General features: G+C 51.6%; 1 protein-coding gene across 1 annotated transcript; it reads right to left on the bottom strand.

Annotated features, from left to right (window-relative positions):
- Positions 1-2,255: 2,255 nt before the first annotated feature.
- On the bottom strand, positions 2,256-14,324 carry farsa (phenylalanyl-tRNA synthetase subunit alpha). Its single transcript, XM_042344650.1, has 13 exons — positions 14,131-14,324; positions 13,304-13,441; positions 12,465-12,563; positions 11,168-11,286; positions 10,049-10,141; positions 9,500-9,628; positions 8,812-8,927; positions 8,050-8,134; positions 7,481-7,580; positions 6,942-7,110; positions 6,490-6,567; positions 4,236-4,350; positions 2,256-2,802 (listed from the first exon to the last, which is right to left on the bottom strand). The coding sequence occupies exons 1-13, from the start codon at positions 14,269-14,271 to the stop codon at positions 2,697-2,699; spliced, it is 1,488 nt and encodes a 495-aa protein (XP_042200584.1). The 5' UTR covers positions 14,272-14,324; the 3' UTR covers positions 2,256-2,696.
- Positions 14,325-17,565: the final 3,241 nt, after the last annotated feature.

The following is a 17,565-nucleotide window of genomic DNA, read 5'->3' as shown; positions in this document are numbered from 1 at the left end:
CCGAAACTTCCAACCCCGTCCCACCGTCTTTCAGGCAAAGATGAGGCCCAGGAGGAGGCCATTCAGCCCCTCGAGCCCGTTGGGCCCTTCTGCAAAGATCGTGGCCGACCCACATTATAGCTGTTGTATCCCGCGCGCTCTGCAGGACATATAGAGGGTCCAACCTGTGAAGAACGTTTAAACGTTCTCCTGGTCTTTGCCTCCTTCCCTCGGGAGGAAGCCCAGGCTCGAGCGTGGGGGGGGGTTTTGCCCCACTGCAACTACGCAATATAAAGCTTCAGCCGGGAATAATATCCTTATAGGACCACGGCACGGAAGGAGGCCATTCGGCCCATCGTGCCTTCGGAAGAGCTACCAACTAGTCCCACTATTTCCCCCCACTCCGCTCTTACCCCCAACTGTCTCTGTCCGATTAGTTGGAACTAGAATTGTTTTCCCCCCACAACTCTAACCCAAGAAGCACGAGGCCAATTCCTGGCCCGACCTTACCTTCTTAAGTGACTTACCCGACTTGCGGATGGATTTCGACGAAGATTAATAAGCACTGCGAATAGACTCCATTTTTCTCCCCTCGTGGTTGGAGGCGTCAGTGGCGACGACATGTTCCATTCGCCAATAATAAAGTCCTTCTCTGTTGACGGTGAAAGATGGCGTCTCTCTCTCTCTCTCCAATTCCTTCCCGCAAACTTACACCGCCAACCTTGCACTACCCACCCCCGCACAAAATACAGTTGACGAGCCCGCCCAGCGAGACACGCTATGGACAACACGTGAAGTTTACACACACAGCGCCTTTCACGTGGGGAGGACGTCCCGAGGCGCTGGAGGCACAGTCAGGGGTTTGGACCCGATCTGGGGGTTGGGGTCAGGAGTGGGGTGGAGGACGGGGTTAGCGGTAGGAGGGTGTCCGAAGGCGCGGAGGAGGGTTTTGAGACGTGGCCTTGAAGGAGGCAAAGGAGGCGGAAGGACTGTGGGATGGAATTCCAAAGGGTGGGGTGGGGGGGGGCAGAGAGGCTGAAGGCCCCACTGTTAATATGGGGATAGCAGGAGACTTAAAGACCTCAAGTTCCTCCTGGTCTTAGCCTCCAGTCTGAGGCGTTAATCCTGTGCAGGTGAGGAGCGTTATTCAATTGAGCTTTAATCTGGAAGCCAAAAGGTTACGTCCTTGATGTACAAGAGCACCTTATCGCGTCTCGAAGCACTTCACAGAGTATACTGTAAAGTGTAGTGACTGTGTACTTTTGGTGGGGGGGGAAAACGCGGCAGCCAATTGCTCGCAGGAGTGTTCCCCCAAAAAGAGTTGTGGACCGAGTGACCAAGTTTTTATTCTTTATTATTTTCGGAGGGATGAAGCGATCCGCCAACCGGGTTTCGACTGACTGCTGGGCCTACAGAGGCGCGTGTCTGTGTGTGTGTGCGTGTGCGTGCTTCACAGGATACACTGCAAAGTGTAGTGACTGTGTATTAAGCTGAGCCGATGCACTGGAATCTGGTCGTAGCGATTTGTCCCACGTGCCGAACAGAAATAAATGAGCCACTGCATTTAACTCAGCTTCTGTTTAAGGGAGACATGATAGAATATATATATATATATATATATTTTATATATTGTATTACATGATTAATAGTAACGATCCTTGCACTTGAAACAGCGCCTGTTCACGTCGTTGAGACACTTTCGAAGCGCTTCACAGAAGTGGAGTGACTGTGCAATTTTGTGGGCGAAGACCGGGCAGCCAATTGCGCACAGGAGTGTCCCAGTCATGGATTGAGTGGTCACAGAAAACGACTAACAATTATCACAAGGATTACTTACGAAGCCCTCAAAACACCTGAAAGTCCCACTTGGCTATTGTTTATTCCCCCCCCTGTCCGCCCGCCCGCCCTCCCTCCCTCCTAAAGTCAAGACTTCTTTCAAGAGAGGTCAGGAGAGAAAGAGAAATCTCTGTCTCTCTCTCTCTCTCTCTCCCGTTCTCTCTCTCCAATTCATCACCTGTTTTATTAACCTAGTTTTCAGGTCAGATTTGGGTTTTAAAATACTTCCACCACTCGTTCAACTGCCTTCCTCCCTCCCACAACGATGACGTGTATCCACACAGCACCCCCCCCCCCCCCCCCACCCCGGCTTGACAGTCACGGAGCCTGACACTGAACTGGAGGGTGGGGGGGGGGGGAAGAAGAGGTGACGGTAGGCACTGGTCGAAGAGGAAGGTCTTCACGTCCGACCCGAAGGTGAGGAAGGAAAGGGAGGAAGGAAGGAAAGGGGCGGGCAAGGCGGAGGGAGGCGTGAGGGACAGAGGAAGAGAGCGACACGGGGCTGCGGTGGCTGAAAAGGGCGGCCGCCGATGGTGGAACGGAGGGACAAGCAGGAGGCTGGAGCCAGTCGAGCGGAGGTAGCGGGTACAGGGTTGGGGTGGCGCGGAGTGAGCTGGTCGGGAGAGAAAGTGCCAGGGAAGGCGCCAGGGAGCGAAGGGATTCGAAGACGAGGGAGAGGATCTTCAGATCCACCAGTTAAGTTCGCTGACGGGGAGCCAGTGGACAAACAAGACTTGAAGCTGCTGCTCTCTGATAATAATAACAATTAATAACGATAAAGTTGCTTGCATTTGACGTTCGATATCTTCAGAAAACAAATACAAAGGTGTCCGCCGTGGTCCTGGCCGGTGGCCGAGATGCCCGCCGGGATGGCCCGAGGGCTAGGACTCCAGCCGACAGATCGGGCTGTCGAACACCATCTGCAGGTTGACTCTGTGCCCCACCAGCTCTCGGATGTTGTTGATTCCGTACTTGATCATGGTGGGTCTGAAACACCAAGGAAACAAGTGGCTGGATGCCTATTATAATAATAATAACCCTGGCGTTATTATTATAACCCTGAAGGACGTTTGCAGCGACAAATCGGTCCTGGCCTGCGCCTGGCCTGTCACTGCTCGCGAGACAGAGACGCCAGCGTCTGCGAGAGATCCCGGAATAGAATCGGAGTCAAGGTGACTCGGGGAATTGTGGACACACACAGAGAGAGAGAGAGTCAGTAATAATAATGACGATGATCATCATTAATAATAATAATCCTTGCCTTTGACACAGGCCTCAAAGCGCTTCACAGGGTAACCACCGCTGTGCGCGACTGGCTGCCGCGTTTCACCCCCAGCGAATTACACGGTCACCACACTCTGCGGTATCCTTCCGCGAAGCGCTTTCGAGACGTCACGAAGGCGTCATGAGGCGCTGTATCAAATGCAAGGGTTATTATTATTATTATTATTATTATTATTATTAACACTCTGTAAAGTGTGGTGACTGGGTGTTTTGCGGGCGAAACGCGGCAGCCAATTGCGCCCGGCGACGTCCCCACAAACAGCCGGGGATTGTGCGACCCCAATTTTTATTGCCCCCAGAAAGGCGATCCACCAATCGACTAACAAGCGGGTTCCTACTTACTGCTGGGTCAGCAGAGGCACGCGTGTTTTGTGTGTGTGCGTGTGCGCGGAGTAAGGAAACTTGCCAAACGTAAGAGCAACGACTGGGGGGGGGGGGAAAAGGGGAGAGGGTGAGGAGGAAGGCAGCAGCGTGGGTCGTTTCCCCCACAAGCACCCCCACCACCCCACACAGCCTTGCCGTTCCCCTCTCTACAAAGACTCCAGACCGTTACGTCAAACCCCCTTCTATGGATTCACTGCCGATTATAAATAGCCTCGACACAGCGGCTCAATCGCCTTAGCCTGTAACTTTAGAAGTAAGAGTCACTTCCAGCGGGCCTTACAATCAATTTACTTCCACCCCATCAACAGGGGAATTCTTGTGGACAATCAATCCATAGAGGTTTGTCCTTTGATCGACACGAAGCTCCTGAGGTTCCCGAAGCTCCTTCAAAAGGCCCCAGAAAAGCCCGAGCTCGCACCGATTTTAGGTGCTGCCGGAAGGTACATTTTATTCCATTTATTTTTCTTCTCTCTCTCCTAAAACTTGCCCGTGTTTTAGGGACGTAATAAATGTGCTTTGCATTTGATGTAGCGGCTTATCACGTCTTTGTGTGTGTGTGTGTGTGTGTGTGTGTGTGTGTGGTGTCTGTCTGTCTGTCTGTGCGTGTGTGAGGCGTCTGTCTGTGCGTGCGTCTGTGTCTCTGTGTCTATCTCTCTCTGAGTGGAGGGAGCGGATGGGTTGGTAGGATAGGAGGTCATAGAGGTAGGGAGGGAGGGGCGAGGCCGTGTTGGGGTGGGGGGGGGAAGGCTTACCTCTCCAGGGAGAGACCCCAGGCTATCACGGTGACCCCCTCTGGCAGCCCCATTGGAAGCAGCATCTCGGGCCTGAAGACTCCCGAATTCCCAACTTCAACCCACTTCTTCAGCCCTGGAGAAACCGAGGAGATTTAGAAAAGTCTTATTATTATCCTCACGTTCGATTAGAGAGGTTTTCCTGTTATTAAAATGACAAAAACAACACCTTACATATATATATATATATATATATTAGTGAGGTGAGGTAGGGTCCCAGAGCGCTTAAATTCCAAAGCGCTTCACAGGACTTAATAATAATCTTTGCATTTGACACAGCGCCTTATCACGTCTTTTGAGACATCTCACCTGATAGACCGTAAAGTGAATTGTCTGTATATTTTGTGGGCGAAACGCGGCAGCCAATTAACTGAGCACAGCGGCATCCCCACACACACACACACATACACACACAGTCGTGGATTGAGCGACCGATTTATTATTATTATTATTTTTTTGGAAGGGATCATTAGCCCCGGGTAAGCGATCCGGGTTTCTACTACCGCTGGGTAAACAGGTGTGTGTGTGTGTGTGTGTGTGGAGTAAGGAAATTTGCCCCCAAATTTCGCCCTGACCTGCCTGGGGAGCGAACCCAGTTCCTCTCGCTTGCGAGTGCTCTAACCACTGAGCCACCTCCATGAATTCCAAGTGACTGTGTATTTTGTAAGCGAATGAGGCAGCCAATTTAATAACAACAACAACAATCCTTGCACTTGATTGTAGCGCCTTATCACGTCAAAGAGGAAGGTCTTGAGACGGGACTTGAGCGAGGGAGGAGGCGAGGCAAAGTGACTGTGAGATGGAGGCAGAGAGGCTGAAGGCAACACTGCTAATGGTGAGTGGCGGAGAGATGAACCAGGTAAACAGAGACGTGTGTTTGGAGCGAGGAAACTTGCCTAAGGTTTCGCTCTCCCTGGGAATCGAACCCGGGTCCTCTCGCTTGCGAGGCGAGGGGCTTAACTGCTGAGCTACGGATTTGCAAGCCATATGGCATTGGCGGGAAGCAATTATCAGAGCCCTGAGTGTTCAATTACTGTTTCCCCGAGCTGACAGATCAGCTATCCCCTGGACTTAAATAGTACAAGAGGCTGGCGTTTAAAATGGACGAGAATACGAAGACCTTATTTGACCCCTTTGGGATTTCTTTCTCTACGAGAGGGAGACTGTGAAAGATTTTTTTCGTTTTATTTTAAGGAATAAAATGGATTGTAACAGGAGAGTCGGTGCAAATCACAACGGAAGCAGAGGTTTAAAAAAAAAACAATAACCCAAAGGTTATAAGGACATAAGAAATGCCGGACGCGAAAAAAGAAGACCAAAGTCCATTGATCGCTGCCACCTTCCTGGCCCTCGGACCCTTGCGCAGACGTCCTGAGCTACTTACGTACTTTATCTCATGGTGTTTTTTTTCCTAAAAGAAAACTATCTCATCTGCGTTTTGAAGGGATCGACGCTTGCTGCTGCAGCCGTCTCCCTCGGGAAGCCCGTTCCACAGGTTCCCTGTTCGCTCGCTGATTGATGACACTTCATTACGGTTAAAAATTACTGAGATATTTCAACCGACCGGGAGATTATTCGAAATGACGGCAGGGTTGCGGTAAGTTAAGTAGAGGTAACTTATTTCCAGCGACGTGAAAGGCGCTGTACCAATGTCATTTGGCGTTGACTGGAGGACGTAAATTTACAATCGCGCATCAAAAGAACACACACAAAAGGAGAGGTTAGTTTTTTTAAAATAAGACACACTACACTCCTACTCGTGGACACACTTAATTGCGCACAGGACACAAGGGCAATAATAATAATCCTTGCATTTGACACAGCGCCTTATCGCGTCGTCAAGACGTCTCAAAGCGCTTCACAGGGTACAAGTATAGTGACTGTGTGTTTTGTAGGCGAAACACGGCAGCCAGTTGCGCACAGCAGAGTCCACACAAACAGTCTTGGATTAAGTGACCAGATTAATATTTTTTTTAAGGGGTTATTACTCCTGGAAAAGCGATCTATCAATCGACTAACAACCGGGTTCCTATTTACTGCTCGGTAAACAGAGACGTACGTGTGTGTGTGTGTGGCGTAAGGAACATTGCCTAAGGTTTCGCCCTGACCTGACCTGCCCGGGAATCGAACCCGGGTCCTCTGGCTGGCGAGAGCTACAGGGACTCCATTCAACTACTGAGATCTAGCACTCTCCGCTCAGCCCCACCTCACTTACCTTCGTGATAGCTGAATATCTCCATACTGGGCTCCGTGTAGGGGTTGTAAGCCGGTTTGTAGCGCAGTTTCTTTATACCTTTTGACGACAACAACAACAAATGACAGTTACACAGAGCCTTTCACGTCAGGAGGACATCTCAAGGCCCTGGAGAGTCAGGGATCCACACTGGGGATTGGGATCAGGAGGGGGAGGAGGGAGTGGAGCGTAGGGGTAGCAGGGTGACCGAAGGCACGGTCGAAGAGGAGGGTCTTGAGTCATGTCTGCGCACACGCGCGCGTGCGGTGTCTGCGGCCGTGTGCAGTGTCTGTGCGCGCGCGAGGGTGCGTTGTCTGTGGAACCCGTCTCTCTCTGGCTTGCGAGGCGAGGGCTCTAACCCCTGAGGTACAGGGAGGGAGAGAGAGAAGTCTCTCCTTTGTCTGTCTAGCCACTCCCGTGCCCCGGGGTCTCACCGAGCTTGTTGAAGAACTGCTGGAGGACCCCCATCAGGTCACCCAGGGTCAGGTCGTAGTCGGCCACCACGCCCTCGATCTGATGAAACTCCGCCAAGTGGGTGGCGTCCAGGGTTTCGTTGCGGAAGACACGGTCGATGGAGAAGTACTTGACCGGGGTGAAGGCCTCCTGCGGACAATGACACAGGGAGTGGAGGGGAAATGGTGTGAGGGTTGTGCACCTGACCCAAGAATGGAATGCGCTCTCTCTCTCTCTCTCTCTGGAGGGAGGGACACCTCCTACGTACCCACAACAACAGCGCCCTTCACGTGGGGTAGCGTTCCCGGGGCGCTTGACAGTGGCGGAGTCTAACCCCGAACCAGGGGAAGAGAGGAGGAGGGGAGGTGATCGTAAGAATGGTCAAAGAGGAAGGTTTTTAGGTGGGGAGAGGAGGGAGAAGAGGGGAGGGGAGGGAGGGAGGAAGAGAGAGGAGGGAGTTGGCGGTAAAAAATTGCCCAAAAGTTACGCTGGAGTTGCTTAAGAGAGGGGGAATACTCACCTGCTGAGCGAGCTTGTACAACATGCGGGCACTGACTGCTGTCGTGTGGGTCCGCAGAAGGTTCTTCTTGGCCTCTTCAATCTTCCAATCGTACTTGTACCTGAACAGACACGTTCCATTTTACACTCTAACCCCTCACACCCCCCGCGCACTCGCCCTCGCCCCCACACCCCTCCACTGGGGATCGGTCGGTAACGATAATCCTTGCCCTGTGACACAGCGCCCTTATCACGTCTTCGAGACGTCTCAAAGCGCTTGACGGCACACACCGTAAAGACTGCAAATTTTGTGGGCGAAACACGGCAGCCAATTGCGCCCGGCGACGTCCCCCACAAGCATTCAGTGACCGAGTTTTTTTTTTTTGAAGGGATTATTACCCCTGGAAAAGCCAATCAATTAACAAGTGGGTTCCTACTGACTGCTGAGGAGGGACAGAGGCGCGAGTGAGTGTGTGGAGTAAGGAAACTTGCCCGAGGTTTCGCCCCGGCTGGGAATCGAACCCACTTGCGAGGCGAGACCTCAAACCACTGAGAGTTTAATATACAAGGTCCTGATCTCCACCGACTTACCCCTGAGATCCATATCCTCCCTCTGAATGGACCTGCTTCACCCGTTCCAGATAATCCATTGGGAATTCTGTCGCCGTAGCTGGATCTAGGAGCCGGTGGGAAGATGACAAGAGTAAGGAGCGAGGCAGGTAGCCGCATAGATAATAATAATAATATTCCTTGCATTATTACTTCTTCGAGACGTCTCAAAGCGCTTCACAGGATACACTGTAAAGTGAATTGACAGTATATTTTGTGGGCGAAACGCAGCAGCCAATTGCACGCAGCAGCGTTCCCCACCCACAAACAGTCGTGGATTGAGTGACCAATTTATTATTAGTANTTTTTTAAGGGAATTGTTTCCCCCGGGAAAGCGATCCCCCAATCGACTAACAAGAAGCTTCCTACTGACTGCTGGGCCTGTGGGGTAAGGAAACTTAACCACTCCTCCTGCTCTTACCCCAAACTAGCCCCACTCCTCCCCGCTCTTACCCCAACTAGTCCCACTCCCCCCGCTCTTACCCCAACTATTCCCTACTCCCCCCGTTCTTACCCCATAGCCCTACACATTTTTCCTTGTCGAATCTGCTTCCACCACCCTTTCAGGCAGTGCGTTCCAGACCGTAAGAACTCTCTGGTTATTTGGTCGACTGTCTTGAATCCGTGTGGTCTGGTTACCGATCAAACAGAATGGCGGAACAGGCTTTCGAGGGGCTGAATGGCCTCCTCCTGTGATACCACGGCTGGGTTGTCCATGGCCCTGTGGGACTCCCATGTTCCTACCTGAGATGAAGAAGGTGTCATGTTGGTCACGGGCCGGGTGCTGTTGGGGCTGGAAGAGGGCGTCAAAGTTCCAGAACGAGCTTTCGATGAAGTTATTGGTGGGCATCTCGGTGAAGCTGAAGACAACGCAGAGCAGGAAAGTCAGGGATCTGACCTCAACCGCCCCCCAGCCCCAAACTGCCCAATGTTCACACAAACCCTGTGCCTCATTCAGTAGCTCTCTCTCTCGTCTCGGAGTCAGATGTTTGTGTGTTTAAGCACCGCGCCCCCCCACCCCACCCCCCCACCACCACCACGTCAGGACTTGGAATCACAGCCCTAGCACCTCCCACCTGTTCCCCCCCACCCCAACCCACCACCTGCTGCCTCCGCTCGACTGGCTCCGGCCTCCTGCTTGTCCCTCGTGCCCTCCGTTCCATGCTCGGCCACCCCGCTTTCAGCCACTGCGCCCCGAAACTCATCACTTGTTCTCTCAATCCCAACGCCTTTCCCCCTCCCTCCTTCCACAGGTTGCGCCTGAAGATCTCCACCCCCCACCTTCCCCTCCACCACCCTCAAGCACTCTGGGACACTACCTGTGTCCCTCAGCAGGCTGTTGGTCGTCAGCCTAGGCTATGTGAGCGTTCCCAGCAACTTGTGCTTTAATTACAGCTTCCCCCCCCACCCCCCCCCCCCCACCCCCACTTACCCCATTTCCAGGAATATCTGCCGGAACTGGCTTCGGACCTTCAGGAGGGGGTGCAGGTGCCCACATTCTGGAATGATCCCCAGGGCGTCAAAGTTGTACGGTTTGAATTTCCTCTCTCTCCAAGAGCCGCTGAGAAAGAGATATTTTACGCTCGTTTAGGCTTATGGTTTCAACGGTATTTTCCCCCATTAGCAGCACCGACCGAACACAATCAGAACGCTTCATAATATCATGATTTGCAGCAGATTAATCTCAAGTCAATCATTTTAACGCACACTCTGGGCTTTCCCCCACAAACCCTACCCACCTCCCCACACACCTCCCACCCCCCCATCCTTGGCTCTTGCCAATCTGCGCTGAATACTTTCCAGGATTAGGCAGACAGGATACATCGCTCCAGGGAGAGAGAGGGAGAGAGAGAGAGAGTAAGAGAGAGCGAGTAAGAGAGAGAAAGAAAGAGAGAAAAAGAAAGAAAATTCACTGGATAAAAAAGGCTGAGTAAAAACGTCTTGCATGTGAGTTTGAAGCCATCTTGATGGACCACCTTACTTTGCTATCATCTCTGGAGTGAGCTCCGTCTCCTGCTTGATCACTTTGGTGCTGAACGCGCTACCTTTTGTGATCCAGTATGTTTTCAGGGTCCTGCGGCAAGGAGAAGAACGAACGTTCATTCGATGGTCAGTTTAAAAAAAAAAGCGAGAACGTTTCGCTGGGCAGTGAAGTCCGTCATGGAGTTAATGGCCGTTAACGGCTGTGCAAATTGGCCGTCCAGTTCTCCGCACAAGTCACTGCACTCAACGGGCTTTCAGCCTCTCTGCCCCCACACTCTGGAACTCCATCCCACAGACCCTCCTCTTCGACCGCGCCTTTGGACACCCACCTACTCCCTTACCGGCCCCACCCTCCACCCCTCCTGATCCCAACCCCCAGCTAGGGTGCAGGTCCCCGACTGTCCAGCGCCTTGGGACGTCCTCCTGACGTGAAAGGCGGTGTAATCAATGTCAGGATATTATTATCATCATCATCATTATAAAAGGACCGACCTTGGAAGGTTGGTGCGACATCTACTAGTCAGTTCATGATATAACAATGACGATCAAAAACAAAGGGCTTACTACCATCTTCTGGGGAGAAAATAGTATTGCAGCCCGTTAATAATAATAATAATCCTTGCATTTGATACAGCGCCTTATCACATCTTCGAGACGTCTCAAAGCGCTTCACGGGATACACTGTAAAATGAATCGAGTGTACATATTGTGGGCGAAACGCGGCAGCCAATCGCGCTCTAAGAGTCGTGGATTGAGCAACCAAACTAGCATTATTTTTTTTTTAAATGGGATTATTACCCCCGGAAAAGCGATCCGCCAATCGCCTAACAGCTGGGTTCCTACTTACTGCTGGGTAAACAGAGACGTGTGCGGGTGTGGAGCCAGGAAACTTGCCCAAAACATTTCACCCTGACTCGCCCGGGAATCGAACCCGGTTCCTCTCGCTCGCCAGGCGCTTGGAGACGTCGCGAAGACGTGATAAGGAGCTCTCTCAGAGGCCAGGGTTATTAATTGTCGTGTATTATATTGAAACTCAGGCCACGGGAGTGGGGTTAAACTCCAGCTAAAAAGCCACGGAGGTGTCAAGTCAAGCAAGCGAGATATTTGAAGCACTTACACTTCGCTCAGCAGTTTCCTCTTCTTCAGCTCATTTTTCTCCTTGTTATCCAGGCTGCTGTCCTTGCCTTGCTGCACTAACAGCAGCTTGCCTTTGACCTCGTCCTTGATGCTGTCAATCTATCGGAGTAAGACATTCACGCCATCGTCATAAAAATAATAATAATCCTTGCATTTGACCCAGCGCCTCATCACGTCTTTGAGACATCTCAAAGCACTTCACAGGATACACTGTAAAGTGAATTTGCCCGTGTATTCTGCGTGCAAAACGCGGCAGCCAATCGCGCACAGCAGCGTTCCCACAAACAGCCGTGGACCGAGTGACCGAATTACTATTATTTTTTTTAATGGATTATTCCCCCGGAAAAGTGATCCGCCAATTGACTAACAAGGTTCCTACTTACTGTTGGGTAAACACAGGCACGTGTGTGGGTGAGAGGAGTAAGGAAACTTGTCCAACGTTTCGACCCCTGACACAAGACCTTCCTACACCCTCCTTCCCTGCCCTCTGCCCCCTCCTGATCCCAACCCCCAGCTCGGGTCCAAATCCTTGACTGTCCATATTCTCAGGCAAATTGCAGTGTTAAAGACTGATGTTAACCTTAGTAATAAATACAGACTGGCCTCGTTACAATAGTTTGAGTCCATAAATTCTGACCAAATGTTAGAATGGAGCGCGACGTTAGGTCGGCAGGTCACCATTGATACCACTTGAATGCATATTCTTTCTCGTACTGCACAGTGGAGGCCCTGTAGCTCAGTGGTTACAAGAGGACCCAAATTTGATTCCCGGGCAGGGCGAAACGTTGGGCAAGTTTCCTTACACCACACACCTCTGTTCATCTAGCAGTAAGTGGGAAACCGGTCGGTAAGTCAATTGGCGGATCGCTTTTCTGGGGGTAATAATCCCTTTAAAAAAATACTAATTTGGTCACTTAATCCACGATTGTGTGTGGGACATTGCTGCGCGCAATTGGCTGCCGCGCTTCGCCCACAAAATTCACTTTACAGTACAGTATATTCCGTGAAGCACTTTTTGAGAGAGGTCTCGAAGACGTGATAAGCTGTATCAAATGCAAGGATTATTATTATTATCATACTGTATTAACATACTTATTATTATATGACTGGAAAGGCAGGTTGTCATCACCAACTGAACAAGGCTTTCTGCTCATTAACTCCTGCCTGTGTGTGTGTGGTGTGTGTGTGTGGTGTCTGGTGTGTGTGTTATGTGAGCGAGTGAGTGAGTGAGTGGGTATGAAGATATGGATAGCAATAAAAGCAAGCTGTCTACTTACACCCTTATAGATGTAAGGACCTCCTTCAGCCTTCTTATCTATGTGGATCCACTTGTTTGACATCGCCTTGCTGAAGCCAACCTTCCCACTGGGGAGTTTCTGCAAAGAAGTTCAATGCAAATAAATGAAGAGAATCCTAGTCCGTTCAAAATAAGTTTTGCCCACAAAATTCACAGTCACTGCACTTTACAGTATATTCTGTGAAGCGCTTTGAGACGTCTGGAAAACATGATCAAACGCGAGGATTATTATTATCACTATTGTAAGACGTTTCCTGAAAGAGGCAAAATACAATTGGCTGCTGCGTTTCGCCCACAATATGTGCAATCAATTCACAAGTGGTTTTAAAACGGTAATTAATCATTTAATTGTTATTTTAACGTAAGAGCTGCGTCCAGTCTTCAAATGAATTTTATTTTTATCAAATTTTATTTTGGATTATTATTAGCATTATACTGTAGGTCAGCGGTTAGACAAGTCGCCTCACGAACGAGAGAACCCGGGTACGATTCCCGGGAGGGGTCGGGGCGAAACCTTAGGCAAGTTTCCTCATTTACGCCTCTATTTACCTCGCTCAATCCACGACTGTTTGTGGGACGTTGCTGTGCGCAATTGGCTGCTGCGCTTGTCACATAAAATACACATTCACTACACTTTACTGTGACGTGCTTTGAGACGCCTCAACAACGCATTACATCCGTATAGCGCCTTTCACTTCAGGAGGACGTCCCAAGGCGCTGGACAGTCAGGGACCCACACCTGAGCTGGTGATAAGGCGCTATATCAAATGCAATTATTATTATAATAATAATAATAATATAACCACCGCACATGCTCACCATGAGGTCACCCTGCGTAATTCCATTTGGCGGGATGGCGTTGTAAACTCTCGCCTCGTGGCTGCCCTTCTCTGCAATTTCTCGGCCTTCCTCGGTCAGCTCCCAATGCTTGCTGGCTCTCAGCTCAGCCTCGATCAGCTGCGCCACAGGGAAGAGGGGATTTACACGCACTGCATATTCGTGGAGTCCTGTAGCTCAGGGGTTAGACCCCTTCGCCTCACAATTCGATTCGATTCCCGGGATGGGGCGAAACCTTAGGCAGCTTTCCTCACTCGCCCCCACACACACACACACACACACACAGAGACACACACACACACCTCCGTTTACGCAGCAGTAAGTAGGAACCCGGTTGTTAGTTAGTTGGAAGCAGATTGTTTTCCGGGGGGTAATGTATCCTCAAAAAAAAAAATGATAATAATGCGGTCGCTCAATCCGCGACTGTTTGTGGGGGGACGTCGCCGGGCGCGATCGGCTGCCGCTTTTCGCCCGCGAAACGCACAGTCACTACACTTGACAGCGTATTCCGTGAAGCGCTTTGAGACGTCTGGAAGACGTGGAAAACGCTATATCGGACGCAAGGATTATTATTATTATCCCCCCCACCACCACCACACTCCTCACCCCTCACCTCCTCCTCCCTCCCTCACCACTCCCCCCCCCTCACCTCTCCCCCCCCCCCCCCCCCCCCCCCCCCCCCCCCCCCCCCCCCCCCCCCCCCCCCCCCCCCCCCCCCCCCCCTCACCTCTCCCCCCCTCCCTCACCTCTCCCCCCACCCTCCCTCACCCTCACCTGCCCCCCCCCTCACCCGCCCCCCCCTCCCTCACCTCTCCCAGCGCCTGGAGGCTCTTCACGACGCCGACCACGACCTGGTGCTGGAGGCCGAGGCTGACGGCGATCTGTGCGGAGTCCAGGCCGCCGGGCGCGCTCTCCAGCAGCGACAGCACCTGCTCCAGCAGCTCCGCCATCTTTCCCGCCCCAGCGGCCCCCGCGCGACCGGCACCCGTCACGTGAGACCGACCAACTGTCACCGCGCGCGCGCGCGCGTCACGTGACGCCGACCAACCGACCACCCTCTGCCCCCCCACCCCCACCCCCGTCACGTGACAGCGACTCGCCGCCACCCGCCCAAACAGTCACGTGACACCGACCCGCTGGCCTCCCCCCCGTCACGTGACACCGGCCCACTGTCCTCGTCACGTGACAATGGCCAACACCCTCCCCACCACCCCCTCAACCGCCAACTGTCACCCCCTCAACCGCCAACTTCTGTCACCCCCTCAACCGCCAACTGTCACCCCCTCAACCGCCACCTGTCACCCCCTCAACCGCCAACTGTCACCCCCTCAACCGCCAACTGTCACCCCCTCAACCGCCAACTGTCACCCCCTCAACCGCCAACTGTCACCCCTCAACCGCAACTGTCACCCCCTCAACCGCCAACTGTCACCCCCTCAACCGCCAACTTCTGTCATCCCCTCACTCGACCGCCAACTGTCACCCCCTCAACCGCCAACTGTCACCCCCTCAACCGCCAACTGTCACCCCCTCACTCGACCGCCAACTGTCACCCCCTCACTCGACCGCCAACTGTCACCCCCTCAACCGCCAACTGTCACCCCCTCAACCGCCAACTGTCATCCCCTCAACCGCCAACTGTCACCCATGCACTCAACTGCCAACTGACATCCGCTCAACCATCAACTGTCACCCGCATCTCCCTATCCGCCCAACCCACCACCCACGGCCTCAGCTCGACCAGCTCCAGCCTTCTGATTGTCCCTCAGCCCCTCCCTTCCGCTATCAATGGCCGCGCTTTCAGCCGCTACCCCCGAAACCCCCTGTGTCCTTCTGCCTCGCTCCCTCCTTCCCCTCTTTCACTTCCTCTTTGACCGTGCCTACGGTCACCTCCCCCCCACCTTTCTCCCAGTTCAGCTTCGATCTCCTCCACAGTTCATCGCTCCGAGAATCTGCCCCACGTGAAGGGCGCTATCCACAGTAAACTCCGTGTAACTCATCGCTCCCAAGGGAAAAGGGCTCGGAGAGCGGAGAGTTAGGTTTATGTACGACCGGGATATTGGCAACACAATGATGTAAGTGGTAGTGACAAGCTAAGCCAATGTCGAGTGATCAGGAGTTCTCTGAGCGTCGTGTGGCTTGTTCTATAATAATAATCCCTCCAAAAAAACCAAAAAACAATAATAAAAAAAAAATTGGTCATTTTCAATCTACGACTGTTTGTGGGACGTTGCTGGGCGCAATTGGCTGCCGCGTTCGCCCACAAATATACAGTCAATTCACTTTACAGTGTGTTCTGTGAAGCGCTTTGGGACGTCCTCCCGACGTGAAAAGCGCTATATCAAATGCAAGGATTATTATTATATTATTATTATTATTCTGAATCACCTGTAACTGTCTGGTACAAGGTTATTGAATGTGTTCTACTTACCTAATTCCAGAAAGTGGTAGGCACAGGTTGGCAAGAGCCATGGCTTGGCGGCGGTGGGTGTGGGGGACAACTGCTGGAGTCTAACCAGCTAAAACCGCGTAGCTTGCCATTGAGAGCGCTGTCTGGCAAGCTTTCCCGCTGCTTGTCCAGCTAGGACCACCCTGCCCCTAACAAGGGGGGGGCTTACAATCATCTTAAAATTAGAGCCAGGCCATTTACAGCAAAGCCTAATCCCTGTCTGCAAATGTCCCTCTTGCTGAAGGGTCGGACCGCTGGTTAGCAATCAGGAGGAGAAATCGTTTAATTAATTTCCTCCCAAACCCGGGGCAGTAAGGCTAATTGTCGCCTTCTCTCTCTCTCCCCCACACCTCAAACCAGATAACTCAGCACAGAGCAGATTACATTTCACTCCATAACCCATCACCTCCGCTCAACCATCCCCGGTCCCCCCACCCCATTCCGCCGTCAGCGGCCGCACTTTCGGCCGCTACTCCCCGAAATCTGGAACACTCTCCCTCAATCCCTCCGCCTTGCTCCCCTCCTTCCCCATCTTTGGATCGCGCCTGAAGGCCTTCCTCTTCGAAGGTCACCTCCCCCTTCCCTCAGCTCAGTGTCATGCTCTGGGACGCTACCCCTGTATGAGGGGCGCTGTGTTGCTGTTATTTCGGATTCTCTTAAGCACGGTGATGGGTTTTCTGCACGTGTCAGACACAAAAAATTGGGTCTGAAGGGTTGAATGTTGCACGACTAGGAGATGCTTTGTTGCATGTCTTCTGAAGTCATAGAATTATTCAGAAGGAGGCCATTCAGCCCATCGCGTCAGTGCTGGCTCTGTGCTATCCAAATCAATCCCACTCCCCCACACTCTCCCCATAGCCGTGCAAACTGGTCCTCCCCAAATAATTATCTACTTTACTCTTAAAAGCTGTTATCGAATTGGCCTGAAGACCTTACTCTTCATCTGGAATCAAAACCCAGTCCTGGGATCAATAAGGGGAGTTTTAAAACCAATTCCCACAAAACAGGTCAGGCAACATTCTTCCACCCAGCAAATGAGTTGCACAGCTGTAGAATGGATGCAAATGAGAAGGTAAAGTTTCGAAAGCGGGTCAAATAAAATGTGGTCAATTGACTGACCCCTTAAGCTCATCCATCAGCTCGCAATTATAGGCTCAGCGTTCTAAACCTTTCTTTCACAACCGTTTGTGGCACGTCGCTGTGCGCGATTGGCTGCCGCCTTTTGCCCGCAAAACACAGAGTCACTACACTTTACGGTGCCCTTTTTTTCCGAGAAGCGCTTTGAGACGTCTCGACGACGTGATAAGGCCCTACATCAAATTCAAGGGTTACTATTATTGTGATTATTTTTTTAAAAAAAGGTACATTTAGCATTTTATTGCCGGGGTAAAGAAATCATGGCAGGTCTGTGATTGATCTAAACCACAAAACCTCTCCATCTGCATCATTGGTACCTGTTCGGAACTCAATCCACCCTCTCCTCTATTTTCCATTGTATTTTATTTTGTTTTTTTCCGTTTTATTTTGCCTCGGTTTTCACTCTTTTTCCCTGCCTTTCCTCCTTCGTTTTTATGCCCTTCGCTTCCTTCATTTTTTGAAATTTCTTTTTTACTTCCTCATACTATACCTTCGCCCCACAAAATACACCGTCAAATTCACTGTACAGTATATTCTGTGAAGGGCTTTGAGACGTCTCGACGACATGATAAGTAAGTCGCTGTATCAAATGCAAGGATTATTATTAATTTCGATTCTGTCTTCCATATGATGTATGGTCTGTGCCTTATGGTGTTTA

The sequence above is a fragment of the Callorhinchus milii genome, unplaced genomic scaffold, assembly GCF_018977255.1.
Source record: "Callorhinchus milii isolate IMCB2004 unplaced genomic scaffold, IMCB_Cmil_1.0 Scaffold29, whole genome shotgun sequence".
NCBI lineage: Eukaryota > Metazoa > Chordata > Chondrichthyes > Chimaeriformes > Callorhinchidae > Callorhinchus > Callorhinchus milii.
This window is presented reverse-complemented; position numbering and strand designations above follow the sequence as displayed.

What these genes read in the sequence shown, in the direction of transcription:
- farsa (XM_042344650.1), bottom strand. Translation starts at nt 14,271, where the DNA reads ATGGCGGAGCTGCTGGAGCAGGTGCTGTCGCTGCTGGAGAGCGCGCCC. An exon ending in AGGAAACTGCTGAGCGAAGT is followed by an intron (nt 10,142 to 11,167) that starts GTAAGTGCTTCA and finishes TCCTTGCCGCAG; the next exon opens with GACCCTGAAAACATACTGGA. An exon ending in GCAGTTCTTCAACAAGCTCG is followed by an intron (nt 6,568 to 6,941) that starts GTGAGACCCCGG and finishes TGTCGTCAAAAG; the next exon opens with GTATAAAGAAACTGCGCTAC.